Raw genomic sequence first — 27,452 nt, forward strand, 5'->3', positions numbered from 1 at the left:
GGGATATGATCTCCATGTATAATACATAAGGGGGGGTTGCTGTAGGAAAGTCCTGGATTCTTTCTTGGATACACAGAATATAACTGGATATAACATTTATAGGGAAAGTTGATCCAGGGAATATCCGATTGCCTCTCGGGGGGTCAGGAAGGATTTTTTTCCCCTGCAGGAGCAGATTGGATCATGCTTTGCTGGGTTTTTGCCTTCTGGTGGATCAGCTGTGGGTGTCGGATTATAACTGTTATTTTTAATGGTACAACTAGATGGAATGTCTTTTTTCAGCCAGACTAACTATGTAACTATGTAGGTCCCACACCGCTGCCTCCCATCTCCTGAGACTGCACTCAGTGACTTGGGTCTGAGACACTACAGACATATCCCTCCACCCGGCACAGCCAGCAGACAACAGAGAAGGTCCCCTGGAGGAGTCAGGCACAAGGCAGGAGATCCCAGTCACATGTCCTGGGTGCCTACATTATGCAATGCTTATAGGAAAAATCAACATTTTGCTGCCAGCTGAACCCCAGAATGTCCATAAATCCAGTCTAGAGACATAAATTGTGTCTGCAGCACAGAGAAGGAAGATTATCCGAGAGAAATCCAGGAATACAGGACGGGGAACACAGCTCAGGAAAGTGACCAGGGGATTACAGGCTGATATCACCCAGTCCCCGCCCTACTCTGGACCAATCAGTGAGCAGTATGGGTGGAGGAATGGATTTAGTGTTCATGACCCACCTGTGCTGATCTCTGTAGGAGTGTCCTCCTCTATAAATGTCCCCGTTATTCCATCCTCCTCCATAGACTGCTGATCATCCCTCACATACGCCTCTTCTTCTTCTGCTTTCACCTCAAATTCTATATCGATTGGATCTCCACTCTAAATCAAGGAAATGAGAGAAAATATCATCTGTAAAATATAAGGTCACATAAAAATCCACACATCATCTTTACAAGTCCATGTTCTAGATCCTCCATCCCACCAACCTTGTAATAGTGAGGGATGGTGTGACCTTCCTGTGTGGAATCCCGGGAATACAGAGGACGGGGACATCTCTCTGGTGGGTTCCCATGACTGGATCCATCTGTAGGAAACACACACACTGACTGAATCCATTGTTTCTATGTGTTTATCAGATGATGGGGGATCTAGGTGGATCCTCCGTACTGCTCTCTCCTTTACAATAAAGTCTCCTCTTACCCGGTGATGTGAGGGGCGGCTGATTGTCCATCATGACGTCCTTGTAGAGATCCTTGTGTCCTTCTAAATACTCCCACTCCTCCATGGAGAAATAGACAGTGACACCCTGACACCTTATAGGAACCTGACACACACAATGATACAGTCACCATCCAGACACATCCCTTGTCTGTTACTGGAGAATGTCCCAGAATTCCCGGCACCGCTCACCTCTCCTGTCAGCAGCTCCATCATCTTCTTGGTGACTTCTAGAATCTTCTGCATGTTGTGTCTCTCAGGGTTTAGAGAGTCACATGGAGGCACTGTGATGGTCATATGATCACCTGACTTCAGAAGAGGAAATCTCTGTATTGAGGAACCAATAGGAATATCATGTTTGAATCCCAGAATCCTCCTCACCTCTCCGGGTCAGGTCTGTGTTTTATTAATAGAGATGAGAGTGACGTCATGTGACCTCCCAGAATCCTCCTCACCTCTCCGGTCAGCAGGTAGATGATCTCCAGGGTGAGGTTTAGTATCTTCTCAGTCATGTGACTCCGGTCCTCCTCCATCCTCATTGGTGCCATCATGTGATCTATACAGGTCTCCTTGTAGACGGATAACTTTGGGAAATGAAAGTAAGAATGATTTGGATGGTATTGGTCACACAATAATAGGATGTGGATGTGAGGGGGGAATAGGAGGGTTGCTGGACATTGAAGAACTACTCCCCCCATGGGAAGACATTTAGTTTGGACTGTTTAGTGTTTACTACAATTTTGAGGTCCGGGGCCCCTTTTCCCTTTTGGGTTTGTTTGGTCTCTGAACTGGTTTTGATGAGTATTAGATCTGCAGACAAGGAATGATAAATCTGATCCTTCCTATGACTAGTTTGCTCTGAGGCAGTGCTGTGAGGTCAATGTCGGCTCATCATGCAGGGATGGTCACTTTACATCACCCGACGCCCGGGACATGTAGTTCTGGGGGCCGGGCAAGTATTGTGTTTAATCTTTATCCCTGCTGAGGGCAAGCCGCAGGGCTCTCCTTTCAGGTGCCAGCCTCTGCCACCCCGTGTGTGTGATCCTCTCCTGTACCTACTATGCTTCCCCGGCTCTGCTTGCCCATCTGTGGGTCCGGGTCAGCGGGTGTCGGAGGGTAGAGGGGATGGAGGAGAGCGGACATGTTCACTCCCTTCTTGTCCTGACCCAGAAGTGACGTTATGACAGATTTCCCGACCATCAAGGCTGGCAAAGAATGTAATGCGGTGCGATGTGCACTACATTACATCCAATGGAGTACAGGGGAGACATTGGGGGTCTTTTAGACCCTGGATGTCTGAATAAAGAGAACCTCTCATCAAAAGTCATCACATAGAGGACTTTGTCCCCTTAAGTAAAAATGTGTTTTTTAATTGTAAACAATTAAAGTTACACCCAAGTACATAACTCCTCCCCTTAAATAATTTTAAGGCCCCCCCACCCCCACATATATGCACACCCAAACGTAAGAGCACACGCTGGAGCGCCTACATGTGATAACATTGATTGTGATACACGTTACATATCGCCGGTCACACCAGAATGAGAGGATAATTCTAGGAGCAGACCTCCTCCGTACTCCATACTGATGACCTAGAAGGGGCTATAAATGCGTCACCTATAGATAATACCGGGACTAAAGGTTGTCACCATTTCAGCAAACACAACTTAAGGTATTTTGTGACATAAAAAATTAGAACTATCACTATTTTATTCTCTAAAGTCTCTACTTTCAGAAAATCAATATTTTGGGGGTTTTGTGTCATCTTCAGGATAAAATGATTTTTTTAATGTGCAAAAAAGGCTCTGGGAGTGAAAGGGAGGAAGGATAAGCCGGACACTCCCCTTTCCTGAGGAGCAGCCAATCGGTTCTCATTACACTGCAAGGTCTCTCCCCTCCCTGCTAGTCCCGGGTGCAGTGCTGGAGACAGGCGGGGGAGGGGAGGAGGAGATAAACAGAACAATGTTACACATATTACACATTTAAGTCGCTATAAAGCCCCTTTCATTTTTTTTAAAGCCACAAACATTCCTAAAAGAGCCTCAGATTTATATACATTTGTTGTAAATAGGAAATAACATCTTATTACCTCCTCTGCTGCCACTTCCACCAACGTCTCCTCTATACTTCTTCCCGCCTCACCTCTCAGCTGGAACTTCCTGACTGTGCCTGACATCCCTTCCTGTCTGTACCTGACATAACTTCCTGTCTGTGCCTGACATCACTTCCTGTCTGTGTCTGACATTATTTCCTGTCTGTCCCTGACATCACTTCCTGTCTGTGCCTGACATCACTTCCTGTATTCCATAGAGACTTCCTGTGTGAGTATAGGTGAGATCAGCACCTTGTGGAGTTCAGAGGAACTGCAGCCCTGAGATCCATCCCATAATCCCCCTTCCTGTATAATATGTACCTTACAGGGATACTACGGGAGATGAAACATTACTGAATAAAGGAAGAAGAAATAAATGTAACTCTTATGTAACCAACTGTTCAACAAACATCTCTTATTACATATAGAAAAGTCTTACAAACACAGAACACAAAATACAAATGTATAGCTAATGAGAGCGATCCCGCCAAACCTGATCCTTCTGGGGGGGACAATGCAAAAATATATATCAATCCACTCATAATGACATCATCTTCTGGGAGTGTCTGCACATCCATCCATTTCATACACATTTCATGTCTCAGCGGATCTCCTGCAGCCTATTAGCACCCATTTCCCTTTCTATGTCTCAGCGGATCTCCTGCAGCCTATTAGCACCCATTTCCCTCTCTATGTCTCAGCAGATCTCCGGCAGCCTATTAGCTCCCATTTCCCTCTCTATGTCTCAGCAGATCTCCTGCAGCCTATTAGCACCCGTTTCCCTCTCTATGTCTCAGTGGATCTCCTACAGCCTATTTGCACCTATTTCCCTTTATATGTCTCAGTGGATCTCCTGCAGCCTATAAGTGCACATTTCCCTTTCTATGTCTCAGCGGATCTCCTGCAGCCTATTAGCTCCCATTTCCCTATATGTCTCAGCGGATCTCCTGCAGCCTATTAGCACCCATTTCCCTTTCTACGTCTTAGCAGATCTCCTGCAGCCTATTAGCACCCATTTCCCTTTCTACGTCTTAGCAGATCTCCTGCAGCCTATTAGCACCCATTTCCCTCTCTATATCTCAGCGGATCTCCTGCAGCCTATTAGCACCCATTTCCCTTTCTATATCTCAGCGGATCTCCTGCAGCCTATTAGCACCCATTTCCCTCTCTATATCTCAGCGGATCTCCTGCAGCCTATTAGCACCCATTTCCCTTTCTAAATCTCAGCAGATATCCTGCAGCCTATTAGCACCCATTTCCCTCTCTACGTCTCAGCGGATCTCCTGCAGCCTATTAGCACCCATTTCCCTCTCTATGTCTCAGCGGATCTCCTGCAGCCTATTAGCACCCATTTCCCTCTCTACGTCTCAGCGGATCTCCTTCAGCCTATTAGCTCCCATTTCCCTTTCTATGTCTCAGCAGATCTCCTGCAGCCTATTAGCGCCCATTTCCCTTTCTACGTTTCAGCAAAATGGTGCTATTAAAATATTTACAAAAAAAGATGTAACAAAGATATAAAGAGAACAATAAAACAGCAGAGAAATAAAAGAAAGGAGTTCAGAAGGCCGGATACTTGCAATGTCCTTGGTTTGAGTCCAATTCTCTGAACAAAAGGATTGCCTTGGCTCTCAGGTCTCCTAGATGGTTCCTGATTGATGTTACACGAGAGCTGTCTTCTCCAGGCTGTCAGTCTTTTTCTATCATATCAAAGGGGTGTCTCCTGAGAACAAATGACCAATCATCCAGGTTGGGGAGGGGTGTTAGGCGGTAACCAAGGTTATGACCAAATCCCTTCCAATGTCATACTAAGGTCAATAACCTCCAATAGGTACAGGCAGCATCCTAGCAACTGGCAGATTAATATTCAGAATTATATTCCAAACACAAAGATACCAAACATAGCGCACCCTTGTCACCCAGGAGGAAAGAGACGGCTTCTTCTCTCTTGTAGGCACTAATATAGTGATGTAAGGTCTTGTGTGACTCATATTAAAGTGATCCGTCCGAATATATACTTCATATTAATGTGCCCAGTTCCTGCTGAAGTGTATGAATTGTATGAAAATGTCTCTTGTGGAATGTATGTTTTATGGCACGCTCTGCTCTAATGGCCTAACAGGTCATGACTGACTGAGTTATTGTTTTATGATCCAGCAGAGGGAAGTGATTTTCCAGCAGACCCCCTGGAACCAGACTAATTACAGGTTTACAGCCCTGGAGATGATCTATCTGTGTTTTATTTAGGATAAGAGATCCTGTTGGCCTCCATTCAGCTTGTAGCTATGCATTTAAATATAAGGAATGCGCTAAATAAATACAAAATTAATGTGAAAAATATAAAAAATTATAAAAAATGTTCATAAATCATTAAATATTCAAAAAAGTCTTCAAATAATGTCCACACTGTGTTGAAGCCACCACCAGAAAAATGGAATCACTCACCAGAGCTCAATGCTGAACAAATAATTGAACAACAACAAGCACTTTTTGCTCTGGGGCAATATATAGCAGTCCAGTTCCTGGATGCAATGCTGTGCAAATAAACAAACTCTCCTCAGATAAATGGCCACCGTTCATGGATATAGGTAATTTCCATGAATAAAACTCATCTTTCTTTCATATACCTCCATACCATTGGGACCATGTTTAAAGGTAAGAGAAAAAGATCATTGTGCAGCGAGGTTCACACATAGAACACATTTTTAATGAATGAATAAAACTCACAAGTGAGGTGTCTGCACCGACACCAGTGTTTCAGACGTCCGCATCCAGTAGGCCACACCCTACGCGTTTCGTCACCAACAACGTCCTCATTCCATGGACAAAGGGAGGAGGGAGGACAGGAGAGAACATGGCGGAGACCTAACAAGATGGCTGTCATGTTCAACATCCATTCCTCTATTGCACACAATCATCACATAAGGAGGTCCTGATTCCTCTATATGGATCTTTATATCACTAGAGGGGTCACCAGCGGGAGGAAGGAGGTCCTGATTCCTCTATATAGATCTTTATATCACTAGAGGGGTCACCAGCAGGAGGAAGGAGGTCCTGATTCCTCTATATAGATCTTTATATCACTAGAGGGGTCACCGGCGGGAGGAAGGAGGTCCTGATTCCTCTATATAGATCTTTATATCACTAGAGGGGTCACCGGCGGGAGGAAGGAGGTCCTGATTCCTCCATATAGATCTTTATATCACTAGAGGGGTCACCGGCAGGAGGAAGGAGGTCCCGATTCCTCTATATAGATCTTTATATCACTAGAGGGGTCACCGGCAGGAGGAAGGAGGTCCTGATTCCTCTATATAGATCTTTATATCCCTAGAGGGGTCACAGGCGGGAGGAAGGAGGTCCTGATTCCTCTATATAGATCTTTATATTACTAGAGGGGTCACCGGCAGGAGGAAGGAGGTCCCGATTCCTCTATATAGATCTATATATCACTAGAGGGGTCACCGGCAGGAGGAAGGAGGTCCGGATTCCTCCATATAGATCTATATATCACTAGAGGGGTCACCAGCAGGAGGAAGGAGGTCCCGATTCCTCTATATAGATCTTTATTTTCCTAGAGGGGTCACCATCAGGAGGAAGGAGGTCCCGATTCCTCTATATAGATCTTTATATCACTAGAGGGGTCACCGGCAGTAGGAAGGAGGTCCTGATCCCTCTATATAGATCTTTAAATCACTAGAGGGGTCACCAGCAGGAGGAAGAAGGTCCCAATTCCTCTATATAGATCTTTATATCACTAGAGGGGTCACCAGCAGGAGGAAGGGGGTCCCAATTCCTCTATATAGATCTTTATATCACTAGAGGGGTCACCGGCAGGAGGAAGGAGGTCCCAATTCCTCCATATAGATCTATATATCACTAGAGGGGTCACCGGAAGGAGAAAGGAGGTCCCGATTCCTCGATTCCACTTACATAAAGGTATTGATAAGATAGAACGAGTCCAGAGACGGGGAATACAAATAGTGATATCAGGAGAGACTTCAGGAACGTAACATGTCCAGTCTGGAGGAGAGAAGGGAAAGGGGAGACATGACTGAAACCTTTACATACAACAAGGGAGTGAATAAGGTTCAGGAGGGCAGGATTTTCAATATGAAACCAAAATGAAGAACACGGGACATGACCTCCAACTAACTGGAGGAAAGTTCACAACTAATCTCAGAAAGTATTATTTTACTGAAAGAGTAGTAGATGCTTGGAATACATTTCCAGTAGAGGTAGTGAGCCAGTGACAAATCACAGAGATCATCACAATAGTACACAATGAATGGCTATGAATGAAAGCCATTCATTGTGTACAACTGTCATGTGATCACTGTGATTGGTCATAGCAATCACATGGTACTGGGCTGGCCTGGTACAATGATCTGTCATCTGGTGGACACAGCAGGTGACATATCAAGATACAGCAGAGCCACTAGACTTGGAGGACTTCATATGATGTCCACCCAGGATGGGAGAGATCCCGCTCAGCTGTCATTCTGCTATAGGCCTGGTGGGAAGCAATTCATTACAGGGGACACTGTACAGGTTCTATATGTAGTCTCGGGGGTCCCTGTGGAAGTCCATGTGTGGACATTTCTACCTATGATAAATGACAGGCTGACCCCACCTGGAGACTTTCTCCACACCTGGAGTGTGCTGAGTTCTTGGAGAACGTCTACACAGTGTTTCCAGATTGGCTTTATCACCCCAACGAGCTCGCTCCAGTTCATGGATGTCATCATTATGTTTGGAGGATCTCACCAGTCAGGAGCCTTTCCTGTCATCCTACATGTTCCCTTCTGAGGATTGTTCTATCCTTCCAAACAAATGTATGAAATCATGGATGAGTCCTCCTTCTATGTGATCTAGAAGATCTTCAATCACAATGTCTTTATGGATGAAGTGGATGGCCCAGTTTATATATTATTTATTGCTTTACAGCTTTATTCCCTCCAGGATTCATTCTTTATTTATAGAACCATTCAAGGAAGTGTTCTTACTTTGAGAGATCTCCACCACCATTCCTCTGTGACCATTACATCCTTGTCATTTATGTCTAACATCTTCATTATCAGTGGATTGAGATATATTTTTATGCTTTTGGATTTTTTTTTAAATTTTTTTTACCCAAAAAGATCTGTTTTGGAGGTTTCTGTTTTATTATGTATTTTGTTTTTATCTTGTGTTCTGTGTCTTTAAGACTTTTCTATCTGTAGTAAAATATCTTTTTTAAACAGTTGGTTGCATAAGAGTTAGATTTATTGTTTCTTACTGTTTTTTAGTTCTTTTTGAACTTCCCTGGTATCCCTGTAAGGTAGATACAATGCAGGAATGGTCTTTAGGGGAAGTTTCTTGGGGCTGCTGTTTCTCTGAAATCCACAAGATGGTGATCTCATTTCTCCCCAGACAGGACTTCTTTATGGAATACAGACAGGAAGTGTTGTCAGGTACAGACAGGAAGTGATGTCTGGTACAGGCAGGACATTCGGAGAGGTGAGTTGGGAGGAAGCAGATCAGAGATATTTTGCTGCACTTGGCAGCAGAGGAGGTAATAAGATGTTATTTCCTATTTACACCCACTAACCCCCGTCATGTTCATCCTCTTCCTCCATAGTCACGTCCATCCTCTTCCTCCATAGTCACGTCCGTCCTCTTCCTCCATAGTCACGTCCGTCCTCTTCCTCCATAGTCACGTCCGTCCTCTTCCTCCATAGTCACGTCCGTCCTCTTCCTCCATAGTCACGTCCGTCCTCTTCCTCCATAGTCACGTCCGTCCTCTTCCTCCATAGTCACTGTGACGTCTTTTATCTCCAGCAGATGATGATACACACATATATAGTGTGGGAACCCAGATGAACCCCTTCAGGGGCAGAACATTCCCCCACTTCCGGGGCCGGAACATTCTCCTCATTGTGGAGATAAATTCTAGTAATATGGTCCTCTAAACAAACAGCACTGACAATAAATAGACAAGACAAGGACCATCCTGACCATACATGGCCTACAAAGGGCAATGATGACACTACACAGGCAGCCAATGGGCAATCATTACACTATGCAGCCAACACAATGATGGAGTGCCGGGGTCAGGAGTATGGAGCATAGAGCCCCTTACATTGCTGCTCAGGGGGAAGGAAACATTCCTTTGTAACAGAAAATGTATATAAATCTGAGGCTCTTTAAGGAATGTCCGGGGCTTTCAAAAATGAAAGGGGCTTTATAGCGACTAAAACATTTAATATGTGTAACATTGCGCTGTTTATCTCCTCCTCCCCTCCCCCGCCTGTCTCCAGCACTGCACCCGGGGACTAGCAGGGAGGGGAGATTCCTTGCAGTGTAATGAGAACCGATTGGCTGCTCCTCAGGAAAGGGGAGTATCCGGCTTATCCTTTCTCCCTTTCACTCCCAGAGCCATTTTTGCAAACATTTAAAAAATCATTTTAGCCCTAAAGATGACACGAAACCCCCAAAATATCGATTTTCTGAAAGTAGAGACTTTAGAGAATAAAATAGCGGCAGTTCTAATGTTTTATGTCAGAAAATATTATCAGAAAGTCTAGGAAATGCCAAATTTCAGTAAAAAATACACTTAAGTTAATTTCATGGCACAAAAAAGCAATAAATGACCCATTTATGTGTAAAAATATAAAAGCCGAGGTTGCAGCGAGTAAATAGATATCCAACATGTCAAACCTTAAGTTGTGTGTGCTGAAATGGTGACAACCTTTAGTCCCGGTATTATCTATAGGGGACACATTTATAGCCCCTTCTAGGTCATCAGTATGGAGTACGGAGGAGGTCTGCTCCTAGAATTTAATGGTGTGAACCTCCTGCACTCCTAACTCAATACTGATGACATAAAAAAACTCCTAATAAGAGGAAGCTGCTACCATCTATCATATACCTTATGACAGGGAAACAACCAAAAACATAATAAATTGATGCAGCGCTACCTAATATATAAATAATAAGTGAATAGAAATACTGAATATACAAACATATACTAATGAGTGATAATCATAGAATTATATACAGTGAAACCAATACATGTGTAGAAGTGCCGGCCTTGTATAGTGTCCCCAATACTCAGTGTTAGCCGGATCGGCCCGGTCACTGCCAGCACTAGTGTTCAGCCCCTCCACTGTTCTTCACAGAAGATTTGTACCAATTGTGGGCCAAGGCAATTTATACACCACAATACATGGCGACACCCAAATTCAGCTCTTGTCACACAATTCACATGGAACTCTATCACCGTTTATGAAATTAAAACTTGTTTGGGCCGAACCCCCAACATGGACATTACAGAAAAGAATGAATTGCAGTCATATTGGTCCGCAGACCCGATTCATCGTATGTCCGTGTTCTCTGCTGGTACATATATGTCCAACATGGACCAGCAATGTACTGGAACGTCGCTGGACTTGGAGTGGTTATACCGAGAGGATGCTTGCAGCTACAGGCACCATTCTAGTGCTGGTTTATTAGCTGGAGGTCGGCTTTCATGTAAAAGCAATCCTAGTGGCCAATTAGCTGCAGAATTGTTTTTATGAGCAGCGAGATGGGACATCATTTACATGATTTCCTATAGCAGCAAATCTGATGAGATGAATGAAGTGGGTGTAAAGTGGAAGCAGTGGATGTGCAGGGAGCAGCATCTTGAGCACAAAGCACTTTATGTTGTGGATGGATTTGCACACGGTTCAGTTTCCTTCATTTATTGATAAACCCCATAAGACCAATGAAGTGGGTGTAAAGTGGAAGCAGTGGATGTGCAGAGAATAGGATTTGGAGCCCCGAGCTCTTTATCTCTGAATGTCTCCACATATTTGTAGTGTATTTGTGATGATTTCTGTGCACACACAATAGGACAGCGCTGTGACACATAATGCTCTTCTAGATGACAGGGAATCCTTCCCTTTGTTACAGCAGCAGTCCGCTAGAAGGTTTTTGTAGGTTTGGAGTTGTTACACATAGCGCCGGTTTTATCCATTTATAGTGATGACATCATTGCCCAAATCTGGGGGTCACCAGCCATTTCCACCCTTTACTCCCAGCTGGGGGGCTTTGTATCCATATACCAGATGTTCTACAGGACTAAATCTGCAATCAATGTTACTGCAAAATCAAAGGGGCCAAAACCCCTCCCCCGAGGAGTCATATATTTCTGTCCCCCTTGGTGGGGGTGGAGGTGACCCCTCTATAAGGATCTACAGTCCATACACACCCAGCACAAGGCCGGGGTCACACTACCAGACGCTTCTCGGGGCTGCAGTTCCTCTGAGCTCCACAAAGTGGGGATCTCACTTCTACCCACACAGGAAGTCTCTATGGAAGACAGGAAGTGATGTCAGGTACAGACAGGAAGTGATGTCAGGTAAAGTCAGGAAGTCTCTATGGTAGATAGACAGAAGTGATGTCAGACAGGAAGTGATGTCATGTAAAGACAGGAAGTGATGTCAGATACAGACAGGACATTTTAGGGGAGAGGTAAATCAGGAGGAAGCAGATAGTCCACATTCCTGGATCTAGTAGCAGAGGAGGTAATATGTAGATGAACCCCTTCAGGGGGAGGAGTTGATGATAATATATTTGCTCCCAAAGCTGGCCTACATGGTTCAGTTTTATCGTTCAGCCAGCGGGATGACCATAACAACTGAAGCGATTCCCCCATCCACACATTGGAGGTGGAGGGGGGAATCCTCCCCGCTGCACTCTTGTATTCTGACAATGGGGGGACTCCTCCTCTCTCAGAATACACAGATCAGCACTGAAGCTATTGGCTGCAGCCGCTGGGGGAGTGGCTTTTATCCGGCAGTGGCCACACATGGATGGAAATGTGAGCGATCCCTGCTGAACCAGCTGAATTTCCATGGATCTATGGTCACCTTCAGTGACTTCCTCCCCTCCCCCTCATCTCCTTCATGATGGAAGTCATGCTGAGATCATCTCCCATTGGCTGAGCAATATTCTCATTTGTCTCTCAGCTCCTTCTTGCTATTCCTCGTCCTGCCTGTTGTTTCCTTGGATTGATTTTCTGTGTAGTGACCCCGGCTTGGTCTCTTGGATGCGCTCGTCTGTTGCTTGCCCTGACCTTTCTCCTGATTCCTGGATCTCCTCCTCATCTCTCCTCCATATCCTCTTACACAGCTTTTCTCCACACCTGCAGTGACCCTGGGGGGAGGAAACTTGGCACCAGCACGCCGCCAAATCCATCCCCACCATTAGGGGCTCTGGAGACAATTGTCTGCTATTTACACTCCGTTCCTCCGCACGTCACCTGATCACATGACAGCTTACTTCCACAGATTCCGGACAGATTTCTGGATGGTAAAGGTCAAAGGTCACTCTTCAGTTTAGGAGAGGTAGGACGCACCCAGGAACAAGGATTTGGTTTGCATGGGAGCCCCATATAGAGGACCCCTCAAGTCTCCCCATCCAAATGTCCCTCCATCCAGAGTCTATATGTCCTATGACATCACACTGACCTCACAGCTCCTCCTCCCAATGTCCCTCCATCCAGAGTCAGAGAATCCTATGACATCACACTGACCTCACAGCTCCTCCTCCCAATGTCCCTCCATCCAGAGTCAGAGAATCCTATGACATCACACTGACCTCACAGCTCCTCCTCTCGATGTCCCTCCATCCAGAGTCAGAGAATCCTATGACATCATGCTGACCTCACAGCTCCTCCTCCCAATGTCCCTCCATCCAGAGTCAGAGAATCCTATGACATCACACTGACCACACAGCTCCTCCTCCCAATGTCCCTCCATCTGACATTTTTCTGATGCTCTTAGGATGTGGGGCCCCTTGGTATCCTCACATGTAAAGTGGGACTGTTGGTCCTGCGTTGTATGTAATGACATCAGAATGCTGCAACAAGCCTATACCCTGCGTAGTGTGGGGGTCCTGTGGGGGGGAATTATACCTCAGCCTGAAGTGGGGCTTTAATAAAATGGAGACCTGAATGGAGAGGTGAGGAGGATTCTGGGAATATCATTTGATGTGACTATTTGTGTTCAGATGTAGAGTTTTCCTCCTGTGAAGTCTGGAGATCATATGACATCACATTGCCTCCACCTCCCTCCCTGATAGAAGAGAGAAAGAAGAAGAAGATTCTAGAAGTCACCAGAGAGATCACTGAGCTGCTGACAGGAGAGGTGAGCGGTGCCGGGAATTCTGGGACATTCTCCAGTAACAGACAAGGGATGTGTCTGGATGGTGACTGTATCATTGTGTGTGTCAGGTTCCTATAAGGTGTCAGGGTGTCACTGTCTATTTCTCCATGGAGGAGTGGGAGTATTTAGAAGGACACAAGGATCTCTACAAGGACGTCATGATGGACAATCAGCCGCCCCTCACATCACCGGGTAAGAGGAGACTTTATTGTAAAGGAGAGAGCAGTACGGAGGATCCACCTAGATCCCCCATCATCTGATAAACACATAGAAACAATGGATTCAGTCAGTGTGTGTGTTTCCTACAGATGGATCCAGTCATGGGAACCCACCAGAGAGATGTCCCCGTCCTCTGTATTCCCGGGATTCCACACAGGAAGGTCACACCATCCCTCACCATCATCAGGTAGATGATGACAATTATTGGTAGTTGTGATTTATACACAGCATGTTTGTTACAATGAATGTTTTATTATATCTTTCAGAGTGGAATCCTCGGGGATGAGAATATTGATGTTAAAGAAGAGTATAAAGAGGAGGATGAGGAGTATGGAGTGATGGAGGAGTTTTCAGAAGGACACAAGGATATGATGGAGCCACCTAATACCAGGAACCCACCAGAGAGATGTCCCCATCCTCTGTATTCCACACAGGAAGGTCACACCATCCCTCCCCATTGCAAGGTTGGTGGGATGGAGCATCTAGAACATGGACTTGTAAAGACAATGTGTGGATATTTTGTGTGAGCTTATATTTTACAGATGATATTCTCTCTCATTTCCTTGATTTAGAGTGGAGATCCAATCGATATAGAATTTGAGGTGAAAGCAGAAGAAGAAGAGGCGTATGTGAGGGATGATCAGCAGTCTATGGAGGAGGATGGAATAACGGGGACATTTATAGAGGAGGACACTCCTACAGAGATCAGCACAGGTGGGTCATGAACACTAAATCCATTCCTCCTGAATATATTTATTCAAGATGGCGGCGGGAGCAGACATGCGTTAGGAGCTCCTGCGCTCCTAGCCCCAATCCGCTGCCATCCGGGCCGCAGCGGACCCCAGCAGGGCCCCTAAGACACTCCCGGCCCAGCCCGACCACCAGGGAAGGCTTCTGGACCTTTTTCCGGAGCTCCGGGAATCGCGGCCTACCCGCGCACCTGAAGCCGGGGCCTCAATTTTTGCCGCGGCCGAGCCGCGACCGGACCGCATCGCCAGACATCTGCCCGGACTGTCTCCGCTCTGCCCACCGGGTCCCACCGACCTGCCTGCCTGCCCAGGGCCCTCCCCATCAGCCCTGGGTCCTCGTTGACTACCCTGGACCACCAGGAACTGGCACGGCCTCACGGTCTCCCTGGAGCCCTCCCTGCTAGCTCAGGGACCACCCCAGACCGCCCGCTTCCAGTCGCTGACACCCTGCCGCCACCTCGGGGCACCCAGCATCCAACACCCAGCGGCCCTGCCTGGGAACTGCTTTGGGCCTCCCAGTACCCTGCGGGCTGCCCTGCACCAGCCGGCCCCAGACCAGGGACCTTTCCAGGACGCCACCGAACCTCCGCTACCTGCACCGAGAGGGTAAGCCTCCCCTTTGGGGCACCTACCACTGAACTGCCCAAACCCTATCCAATTCGGCGGAGCCAAGCCTACCACGTGGCCTTACCGCTCCCACCGACGCAGGGCCCCCAGCACCCCCAGTCGCTGGCCCACAACATCCACCTGCGCTGCTCACCTCACCCACGGACGCTGAGCCAGACTGCGACTAACCCACTCCACCTCCAGACGTCGGTCCTCACCACCTCCTGCCAACGGCCCCTCTACACCGCCTAACGCCGGTCCCTTCATACACCACCTGATGCCGGGCCCTTCAGCACCATCAGTGCCTCCCGACGCTGAGTCCTCGGCGCCTGGCCCTCAACATCCGCCTGCGCCGGCTCACTTCGTTCACGGACGCTGAGCCTACTACAGCTGCCAACGCCTAGCCTACTCCACCTCCAGACGTCGATCCATACCACCTCCTGACGACGACCCTTCCACTCCTCCCGACGTCGGGCTCTTCAGCACCCTCAGCGCCTCCCGACGCCGAGCCCTCAACACCTGGCCTCAACTTCTCCGGTCCCCAAGCCGCCAGCATCACCAGATGCCGCGTCTACTGCACCCCAGACGTCGCGCCCTACGACCCCTCCGCTCAACGAACCACTGCACCCACTGATGACGTGCCGCCGCACCCACGGACACCAACCTACTTCACCCGCAGACTACTACCAACCAGCTGCTATCCTTGCTGCCCTCCACTCTCCCTCTCCCCTCCCAGAAGAACTCAATAGTCTCCTCCACAGCGCTTCAGATGCTCTGCTTCACCATCCCGGACTTGCACCCCCTCACCTCCCACGGCATTTCGGACACTTCGCTTTGCCATCCCTGACCAGCACCCCTTCACCCCCCTGACCTTTCCAGCACCCCGCTCACCCCAACATGCCGCCCGCGCTCCTCCTCCTCGTCCTCCTCTCCTCCATCTTTAAAACCGCCTCCCTCTACCCGCCCACCCCCACTAAGCAGCTCTATATCGCTCCCTCGCTTCTCCCCTCTCCCCATTACGGCACCCACCACCTCCTCCTGCTACTCCACTTCCCCGCTGACCCACTTGCCACCACGTCCAGACCCACACGCTCCTACACCTCCCGTTCCCATGCCACCTTCCTCACCCTCCTCCTCATATCAGCTGGGGACATCTCCCCGAACCCTGGCCCCTCACCACCTCACCCCCCCCCTAGAGCCCCCCCTGCTCACGTCAGCCGACGCGACCGCCTCAACCTCATACATGTACCCCTGCTCCCCATACCTATCCCCCCTCTCTCGGTTGCACTCCTGAACGCTCGTTCGGTTTGCAACAAACTTATCACCATCCATGACCTCTTCATCTCCCGCTCCCTAAACCTCCTAGCAGTCACCGAAACCTGGGTACAGGCCACCGACTCCACTTCCCCTGCGGCACTCACCCATGGAGGTCTCATCTGGACCCATTCGCCAAGACTGAGCGATCGCAGAGGTGGTGGTGTCGGCCTGCTCCTTTCACCGCTGAGCACCTTCCAGGTCCTCCCTAACCCACCCTCTCTATCCTTCCCCTCCTTTGAGGCGCACTGCATCCGACTCTTCACCCCCACCCCCCTAAGGATCGCAGTGATCTACAGACCTCCTGGGTCCATACCCCACTTCCTGGACAACTTCGCCGCCTGGCTCCCCTTCTTCCTCTCCTCTGAGCTACCGACCATCATCCTCGGGGACTTCAACATCCCCATCAACGACAACAACCCGGCCACTTCCCAATTCCTCCACCTAACCTCCTCCTTCGCGCTCACACAGCACACGCAATTCTCCACCCACATCATTGGGAACACCCTGGACCTCGTCTTCTCCCACCTCTGTACCCTCAACCAGTTCTTTAACACCCCCTTCCCTCTCTCTGACCACCACCTCATCACGTTCTCCATCTCCCCTTCCCCCAACTCCCCCCCCCCCCCAAAAACGCCAAACCATCACCAACCGCAATCTCCGCAACCTGAACCCGGCCCTCCTCCACTCGGCTGCCGACTGCCTACATGACAGCATCCTCCCACTGTCATGTCCTGACCTAGCCACCACCTTGTACAACGACTCACTGTCAGCTGCCCTAGACTCTCTGGCACCCCTAACCACACGCATCATCAAACCCAGACCGCTTCAACCCTGGCAAACCGACAGCACTAAACGCCTCAAACGTCGCAGTCGCGCACTGGAGAGACTGTGGCGCAAAACCAGGTCCCCTCACGCATTCTCCCTCTACAAATCTGCCTTCCTCACTTACACCTCCTCCCTCCACGCCGCCAAGCAGGCCTACTTTGTTAACATAATCAACACCCTCTCCTCCTGCCCTCGCCGACTCTTCTCCACCTTCAACTCCCTACTCTCCCCCCCCCTCCTCCACTCAGTACCTCACTCACCGCCCACGAGATTGCCACCCATTTCCGTAACAAGATTGACGCTATCCGTAAGGACATTGTCAACTCGCAATCTACCTCCCCACCTAGCCTCCCCACCCCCGTCACCCCTTCTTCTCCTCCCTCCTCTGCCCTCACAACCGCACTGCCCTCCACCGCTCCCAAGGCCCCGCCCACCGTAACCCCCCCTGCACTGCACTCCCTCAGCCCTGTCACTACTGAGGAAATCGTCATGGTCCTCTCAGAAGCCCGCCTCACTACCTGCCCCCTGGACCCTATCCCCTCTCAACTCCTCCGGTCACCCCCCTCTTCCCTCATCCGCTCCCTCACCCACATCTTCAATCTCTCCCTCTCTACTGGCGCATTCCCCTCCCCCCTAAAGCACGCACATATCACCCCCATCCTCAAAAAGCCCTCCCTGGATCCCGCAGACCCCAACAACCTCAGACCCATCTCCCTGCTGCCACTCACCTCCAAGCTCCTTGAACGCCTAGTCTACGATCGCCTAAGCTCCCACCTTACAGACAATAACTTCCTTGACCCATTACAGTCCGGCTTCCGTCCCCTACACTCCACTGAAACTGCCCTCCTCAAAATCACTAACGACCTACTAACCGCCAAAGCCAAGGGCGACTACTCTGTCCTCCTTCTCCTGGACCTCTCTGCGGCCTTCGACACAGTCGACCACCCCCTCCTCCTTAATAAACTACTCTCCCTTGGCATCAGAGACACCGCTCTCTCCTGGTTCTCATCCTACCTATCCCGACGCTCCTTCAGTGTCACCTACAATGGTGCCACCTCCCCCTCCCTCCCCCTCTCTGTTGGGGTCCCCCAAGGCTCTGTCCTTGGACCCCTTCTCTTCTCCATCTACACCTCCTCCCTGGGCAAACTCATACACTCCCACGGCTTCAACTATCACCTCTACGCTGACGACACCCAAATCTACCTCTCCACCCCTCTCCTCACCCCCACTATCTCCATCCGCATCACTCACCTCCTAAACGACGACATCTCAGACTGGATGTCGCTCCATTTCCTCAAGCTTAACCTCTCCAAAACCGAGCTCCTCATCTTTCCCCCTGCCCGCGCCCCCCCCCCCATCCTATCCATCACCACCACCAACACCACTATCATTCCCGCCCCGCAAGCCAAAGTCCTTGGAGTCATTCTGGACTCGAACCTCTCCTTCCAACCGCATGTCAAATCACTCACAAACACATGCAGGCTCCATCTCCGCAATATTGCCAAGATACGTGCCTTCCTCACCCCAGACACCACCAAACTTCTTGTACACTCCCTCATCATCTCACGCCTTGACTACTGCAACTCTCTTCTCATTGGCCTACCCAAGTGCAGGCTCTCCCCGCTCCAGACCATCCTGAACTCAGCGGCCAGACTCATCCACCTCACCACCCGCTCCACCTCTGCCACCCCCCTCTGCCTCTCCCTCCACTGGCTCCCGATTGCCCAACGCATCAAATTTAAACTTCTAATCCTGACCTACAAAGCCGTTCACAACGCTGCCCCTGACTACCTCACCAACCTGATCCCCAAGTACCACCCTACCCATACCCTTCGCTCCTCACAGGACCTCCTTCTATCCTGCTCCCTGGTCTCCTCCTCCCATGCACGATTGCAGGACTTCTCCAGGTCCTCCCCTATCCTCTGGAACTCACTGCCCCAATCCATCCAACTGTCGTCTTCCCTCCCCACATTCAGGCGCTCCCTCAAAACCCATCTCTTCAGGGAAGCCTACCCCACCCTCACCTAACGGCCATTCTCCCTCATTCCTCCCACCACTTCATCCCCCTCAGCCACTTCTTTCCCCTCAGCCACTTCCTATTGTTCCACTACCCCCTCCCTCCTAGATTGTAAGCTTGAAAGAGTAGGGCCCTCTTACCCCTCGTACGCTGTCTGTTTTTGTGGTACTGTGCCATGTATTGTCCCCCCTATTGTACAGCGCTGAGCAAACCCTTTGGCGCTATATAAACTCCATGTAATAATAATAATAATAATTCCTCCACCCACACTGCTCACTGATTGGTCCAGAGTAGGGTGGGGACTGGGTGATATCAGCCTGTAATCCCCTGGTCACTTTCCTGAGCTGTGTTCCCCGTCCTGTATTCCTGGATTTCTCTCGGATAATCTTCCTTCTCTGTGCTGCAGACACAATTTATGTCTCTAGACTGGATTTATGGAGGTTCTGGGGTTCAGCTGGCAGCAAAATGTAGATTTTTACTATAAGCATTGCATAATGTAGGCACCCAGGACATGTGACTGGGGTCTCCTGCCTTGTGCCTGACTCCTCCAGGGGACCTTCTCTGTTATCTGCTGGCTGTGCCGGGTGGAGGGATATGTCTGTAGTGTCTCAGACCCAAGTCACTGAGTGCAGTCTCAGGAGATGGGAGACAAGCAAGCCTTTAATTACTGAATACCAATATTATGAGTCCTGACCCTTACACTATATAATTTATATTGTACATTACATACTCCTGACCCCTGCACTATATACTCTATGTTGTACATTACATACTCCTGACCCCTGCACTATGTACTCTATGTTGTACATTACATCCTCCTGACCCCTGCACTATATACTCTATGTTGTACAGTACATATTCCTGACCCCTACACTATATACTCTATGTTGTATATTACATACTCCTGACCCCTGCACTATATACTCTATGTTGTACATTACATACTCCTGACCTCTGCACTATATACTCTATGTTGTACAGTACATACTCCTGACCCCTGCACTATATACTCTATGTTGTACATTACATACTCCTGACCCCTGCACTATATACTCTATGTTGTACATTACATACTCCTGACCACTGCACTATATACTCTATGTTGTACATTACATACTCCTGACCTCTGCACTATATACTCTGTTCTACATTACATACTCCTGACCCCTGCACTATATACTCTGCGTTATACATTACATACTCCTGACCCCTGCACTATATACTCTGTTGTACATTACATACTCCTGACCCCTGCACTATATACTCTATGTTGTACATTACATACTCCTGACCCCCGCACTATATACACTGTGTTCTACATTACATACTCCTGACCCCTGCACTATATACTCTATGTTGTACATTACATACTCCTGACCCCTGCACTATATACTCTATGTTGTACATTACATACTCCTGACCTCTGCACTATATACTCTATGTTGTACATTACATACTCCTGACCCCTGCACTATATACTCTATGTTGTACATTACATACTTCTGACCCCTGCACTATATACTCTATGTTGTACATTACATACTCCTGACCCCTGCACTATATACTCTGCGTTGTACATGACATACTCCTGACCCCTGCACTATATACTCTATGTTGTACATTACATACTCCTGACCCCTGCACTATATACTCTATGTTGTACATTACATACTCCTGACTTCTGCTCTCCCCCCTCCCCCCACTGCTATATATACACATAGTATGGATTCTCGTTTGTTCCCCCCATTTCCTCCCAGCTGGACATTTTATATCGGATGATGTGATTGGAGGATAGACTTTTACATGGTGATAATAATGTGATAACATCCTCCAACTTTGGACCCTTAAACAGAAAGTGATAATGAGGGAGGAGTCAATACCCCAATGATGGTGGTCTTCAGGATCAGTCCAGTCTTCATCTTGGTTGTTCTCCCCCCATCCTCACTCTCTGACCTCTGGTGGGGCTCAGCCCCGCTGTTCTTCATGACTAAATCATGGACTAAATAAGGAAGTGCAGTACTTCTTGTGTTGGGAAGATGGCGATGAGTGATAGAGGGGGTGGGGACCCTTGTCCTATAATCCCCTCATCACTGTCCCTCCTATAAAAGACAGTTCTGGTTGTTTCCTCACTCTCTGACTAAGGTCCATGAATAAAGAAATGACCTGGTAGGAGATCAGAGGAGCCATTTCCTAGTTCCCTTGAGGGTGGAATTGTAAGCTCCTCAGAGACCAAGCTGCCTGATGTGGGTGGAGTCCTGGTTTGGGGGAACCAATCAACTTCTGTCTAGTAATCCTCTTTGTCTTTGTATTTTAGTCCATGGCCGGGAGATGAGGAAAACCTCCGAGGATTGTCTCACTTTGTCTCCAGACTGGAAAGTAGAAGATGAGGACATCACACAGTATAGTCCAGGAGAAAACCCGGCTCCCTCCAATGTCCATCCGGCACCACCCAGTGTAGATGGACCATCGGATTCCTCGTATCCTGAGGAACCTCAGACTGTGCGGGACCAGGCCGGCCTTCCAACAGAGAAGAGCTTCTCCTGTACTGAGTGCGGGAAATGTTTCAGTTATAAATTCAGTCTTAATGTGCATAAAAGATCTCACACGGGGGAGAAGCCGTATTCCTGTACTGAGTGCGGGAAATGTTTTTCAGTGAAGTCCAGTCTTTACAAACATCAGAGATCTCACACGGGGGAAAAGCCGTATTCCTGTCCTGAGTGCGGGAAATGTTTTCCAGAGAAGTCCAATCTTTACAGACATCAGAGATCTCACACAGGGGAGAAGCCGTATTCCTGTCCTGAGTGCGGGAAATGTTTCAGTTCTATATCCCATCTTAATGTGCATAAAAGATCTCACAAGGAGGAAAAGCCGTATTCCTGTCCTGAGTGCGGGAAATGTTTTTCAGTGAAGTCCAGTCTTTACAAACATCAGAAATCTCACACAGGGGAGAAGCCGTATTCCTGTCTAGCGTGCGGGAAATGTTTTTCAGAGAAGTCCAATCTTTACACACATCGGAGATGTCACACAGGGGAAAAGCCGTATTCCTGTCCTGAGTGCGGGAAATGTTTTTCAGTTAAGTCCAGTCTTTACAAACATCAGAGATCTCACACAGGGGAGAAGCCGTATTCCTGTCTAGAGTGCGGGAAATGTTTTTCAGAGAAGTCCGATCTTTACACACATCAGAGATCTCACACAGGGGAGAAGCCGTATTCCTGTCTAGAGTGCGGGAAATGTTTTTCAGAGAAGTCCAATCTTTACACACATCGGAGATGTCACACAGGGGAAAAGCTGTATCCCTGTCCTGAGTGCGGTAAATGTTTTTCAGTTAAGTCCAGTCTTTACACACATCAGAGATCTCACACAGGGGAAAAGCCGTATTCCTGTCCTGAGTGCGGGAAATGTTTTTCAGTGAAGTCCAGTCTTTACAAACATCAGAGATCTCACACAGGGGAAAAGCCGTATTCCTGTCCTGAGTGCGGGAAATGTTTTTCAGAGAAGTCCAATCTTTACAGACATCAGAGATCTCACACAGGGGAGAAGCCGTATTCCTGTCCTGAGTGCGGGAAATGTTTCAGTTCTAAATCCCGTCTTAATGTGCATAAAAGATCTCACAAGGAGGAAAAGCCGTATTCCTGTCCTGAGTGCAGGAAATGTTTTACAAGGAAGTCTAATTTTTACAAACATCAGAGATCTCACACGGGGCAGAATCCACTTTCCTGTCCTGAGTGAGGGAAATGTTCCTCACTGAAGTCCTGTCTTCCTGTACATCAGGGGTCCCACACAACACTGGAGGTGTATTAGTGCCTTGAGTGTGGGAAATGTCTTCTAGATGAATGTTGCTGGACATCCCAGCTGTCATGTGGGGAAGAAGCACACCCTGATATACACCTCAGATATACTCCATGGATGATCTTCATCATGGAAGAAACAGTTGATAAGGAGATGAGAGGCCCCCAAAGACATGGATGAAGTGCAGTAAATGTCGGGGTGCAGAGTGGTCAGTAGATCCTGGAAATGAAGGACACAACTTCAGCCCTTCTTGGGTGTCGGAGTTGCGTTTCCTGATAATGATATAGCGGGTTACAGAGCTAGAAGCCGGGAGAGCCCAGATCTCGTTATCGGGGAACTTTACACAGACAACAAGAACTTCTGAAGTTGATGTCCTTCATTTCAAGGCTCTACAGAACAGTGGGGACCCCGAAGCGTCTCTCTGTCTTCAGTCCATCCTTCTCCCATCCCCCAACAGGAGGGAAGGAGAACTCCGCCCCAAACTAGGGGGGAACTTTCCTCTCATTATTTCCCTTGGCTTCTGTGTGGGTTTGGGTGGTTGGAGGAGTGCGGCACGAGAGGGAACACAGCTTGTTGTTCTATGTCTACATATGGGGTCTGGGTAGAGGGGATCCACCGGAAAATATTTCTACGCTTTGATTTTGTGCAAATCGTTTCTGTTTTCACTTTGAAGGGCGATATTATGTGTGGTTTGTAAAAGGGATTGGCCCAATAGATACCGCCCCACTTAGAGAATAGATGAACTACTATGACCAGCATTCATTCAGCCATGTCACATGTTGGGATCTTTTCTACAATACTTTGTTATAATAATGGAACACGTTGTGTATTGTATTGTACACCAATAATAATGACTCCGCCCCCACATTCCAGACAAGGGATCTTCCTGACCAATCAGATTCCTTCCTTTGTTATTTCCTGATTCTATGATTACAATCTTGTTAGAAGTAAAACTATAATAAAGAATTTATTGAGTGAAAAGAATTGTGTGTGTCGGGGCCACGATGGGGATCTTTGGGGCCCAAACATTTCTCACAGTAGTCACTTTACAAGACTTTACAGGTCATCCAGTCTCTGGTTCACCATGAATAATGGCCCAGAGTGCAGGGGTCAGGAGACTACTTCATACAGCCCTGCAAACAACGTGCAGTGGTCAGGAGTATGTGATTTCCATCCCAGAGTACAGAGTGTAGTGGTCAGGAGTATGTGATTTCCATCCCAGAGTACAGAGTGTAGAGGTCAGGAGTATGTGATTTACATCGCAGAGTGTAGTGGTCAGGAGTATGTGATTTACATCGCAGAGTACAGAGTGTAGTGGTCAGGAGTATGTGATTTACATCCCAGAGTACAGAGTGTAGTGGTCAGGAGTATGTGATTTACATCGCAGAGTGTAGTGGTCAGGAGTATGTGATTTACATCACAGAGTACAGAGTGTAGTGGTCAGGAGTATATGATTTACATCCCAGAGCACAGAGTGTAGTGGTCAGGAGTATGTGATTTCCATCCCAGAGTACAGAGTGTAGTGGTCAGGAGTATGTGATTTACATCCCAGAGTACAGAATGTAGTGGTCAGGAGTATGTGATTTCCATCCCAGAGTACAGAGTGTAGTGGTCAGGAGTATGTGATTTCCATCCCAGAATACAGAGTGTAGTGGTCAGGAGTATGTGATTTCCATCCCAGAGCACAGAGTGTAGTGGTCAGGAGTATGTGATTTACAACCCAGAGTACAGAATGTGGTGGTCAGGAGTATGTGATTTACATCCCAGAGTACAGAATGTGGTGGTCAGGAGTATGTGATTTAGAGTACAGAGTGTAGTGGTCAGGAGTATGTGATTTACATTGCAGAGTGTAGTGGTCAGGAGTATATGATATACAGTCCTCATACAGAGTGAAGTAGTTAGAAGTAGTATGTCATGTACAGCGCACAGTGGGTAAGATCATGTCTTATACAGCCCAGCATTTAGAAGTGGTCATTGGTCAGGAACATGTCATACAAGGCTCAGCAAAAGGAGTGCAGTGGTTTGGAACATGTCATGTACAGCCCATCATAGAGTGTAGAGGTCAGGAACATGTCATATACAGCCCTGTGTACAGAGTGCAGTGGTCAGGTTTATATTTTAGGCCTGTGTACAGAGCGCAGTGGCCATGAATATATCATATACAGCCCTGTCTATACCTGACATCACTTCCCATCTGTACCTGACATCACTTCCCATCTATACCTGACATCACTTCCTGTCTGGGTAGAAGGAAGGTCATCACCTGGTGAAGCTCAGAGGAACTGCAGCTCCAAGAAATGTCTCATAGTTTGAACCTTGTTGTTTCCAAATGTTCTTGAATGATCATGTCTATGTCTGGCAGGTTCCAGGACTCTTCAGAGTGGCAGTGAGGTGATGACTCCGGAACATTCTCTGGGTTCCATCACCAGGCACTGCAATTATACCCGACTGCTGGGAATCGTCATCTCCTTTCCTACAGTGAAAGTATAATTGTGACATCAGCAGAGAGATAGTGGGAGGGTGGGATCAGGTAAGTACCACCACTGACCACCAATGCTGGGCTGGAGGTACACTTTATTCTCACTGACACCAACAATGGAGCTTATTTTATCTCTCTGACACCAACAATGGGGCTTATTTTATCTCACTGACACCAACAATGGGGCTTATTTTATCTCTCTGACACCAACAATGGAGCTTATTTTATCTCACTGACACCAACAATGGGGCTTATTTTATCTCTCTGACACCAACAATGGAGCTTATTTTATCTCACTGACACCAACAATGGGGCTTATTTTATCTCACTGACACCAACAATGGAGCTTATTTTATCTCACTGACACCAACAATGGGGCTTATTTTATCTCACTGACACCAATAATGTGGCTTATTTTATCTCACTGACATCAACAATGGAGCTTATTTTATCTCACTGACACCAGTGATGGATGTCAATTAAATCATGCCCACGTTGACTGGGTAACTGGAGATCCATGATTGGTGTAGAGGAAAGAGGGTGGAGCTTTCTCTGAATTCTCTAGAATTCTCATCTGTTGACAATTGATGGACTGATCTGAATTCTGTGTGAAATATATCTGGTTGTTAATGATTGGCTGGAAATCAGGCGGTCACACCCCTAACCGATGACTCCTCATCTGTCGGCAGGTTTCCCCACTGACAGCTGAATGTCCACAAAAGAATTGTCAGCAATTACAAATTGTGGAAAACCCCTCAGAATGTCTCTGAGAAGAAATGATATTTTATCTTCTCTCCAACTCAGACTATATTTGTCTTAGACGTAAGAGGCCCAAAATCCCGAGTCCCTGTCAGGTCTGAGCTCCAGCCGGATACAATCACCTTCTCCACTCACATAGTTTGCTTTTGTAAATGAAGTGAGTACAGAATTGAGGAAAGCGAGGACACCCGGCAACAATGGGATTCTGTCCTATCTCCTGCACCCGGAGCAAATGAACAACATGTACCAGCCTTCCCAGCCCCATCAATGTACACTGTGGAGGCATCTTGTATGTAGACTCTGGATTCAACAAACCAGCAGCCTGGCCATTCAGGAACGTACCATTGTTCAGTTCTGGGGGGGAACAAACATCTCTCATGGAAAGGAGCTCTGGGGAGTCAACAGACCAATCTTTCATCTATACATATGTTTCCATCTATCCACATCACTCCATTCTTTTTCTGGACAAAACCATTATAAATATCAGCGACAGATTTACAAATCTAGGATTTTACAATGAGAACACAATGTCACAAGGGATCTATAAAAGATTTTATCCGGACACAAGATCCCATTGTAAGAAAGGAATTCTGAATATGAACAGCGACTGTTATGTGGGATCCCATTATATTCAGTGCGGGGAAATGTATCTTTTACCACCTTAATGTCCTCCACTCGCCTTCATTTGTGGCCAGTGGATATTTCGAGGCCCCAGGCAAGAACTGGCATCGAGGACCTGCATAAAGACCCTGGCATGCCAGAGGTGGTTTGGGAGCAGCACAGCAACTTGACCATCCCTTTCCTCTATGCTGCTTTTGGGGGGGCACAATTGGTTATTGTTCCTGAATGAACTTTCACTGGATATCGGAGTCCTCATATTTTCAGGAGTCATGTGCTGGCAAACAGTGGAGGCAGTTTGTGTTTTGGTCAAAAATTGAGAGCTGGCAGCCATATCTTACCTTTTTTTTGTGTTTAGTCAAATAAAGACTAATTATTTGTTCCTGAAAAAAGTTTCAGATCCTCTTGATTCCATTCCTGAGACTTCAGATGGCCAGATAATATGCAATGTGATGAAAAGTCAGTGCAATGTCCTCCACATGTAGCTAAAGTCTGTCATAGGAGGACCTACCAGAACAATGCATTCATTTGGAGTGGGCCAGGCCCATACAGTACATCATGGAGGCTTGCTATGAAGGA

General features: G+C 47.7%; 1 protein-coding gene across 1 annotated transcript in view; it reads left to right on the forward strand.

Annotated features, from left to right (window-relative positions):
* LOC149443005 (uncharacterized) overlaps positions 1-23,995 on the forward strand; it is a 111,928-nt gene extending 87,933 nt beyond the window's left edge. Inside the window, exon 5 of the mRNA XM_089655963.1 lies at positions 21,758-23,995. Within this exon, the coding sequence (XP_089512089.1) occupies positions 21,758-22,957 (1,200 nt within the window). The 3' untranslated portion in view covers positions 22,958-23,995. The remainder of the gene's footprint in view (positions 1-21,757) is intronic.
* Positions 23,996-27,452: the final 3,457 nt, after the last annotated feature.

The sequence above is a fragment of the Staurois parvus genome, unplaced genomic scaffold, assembly GCF_062004578.1.
Source record: "Staurois parvus isolate SC_StPar_1 unplaced genomic scaffold, SC_StPar_1.0 ptg000879l, whole genome shotgun sequence".
NCBI lineage: Eukaryota > Metazoa > Chordata > Amphibia > Anura > Ranidae > Staurois > Staurois parvus.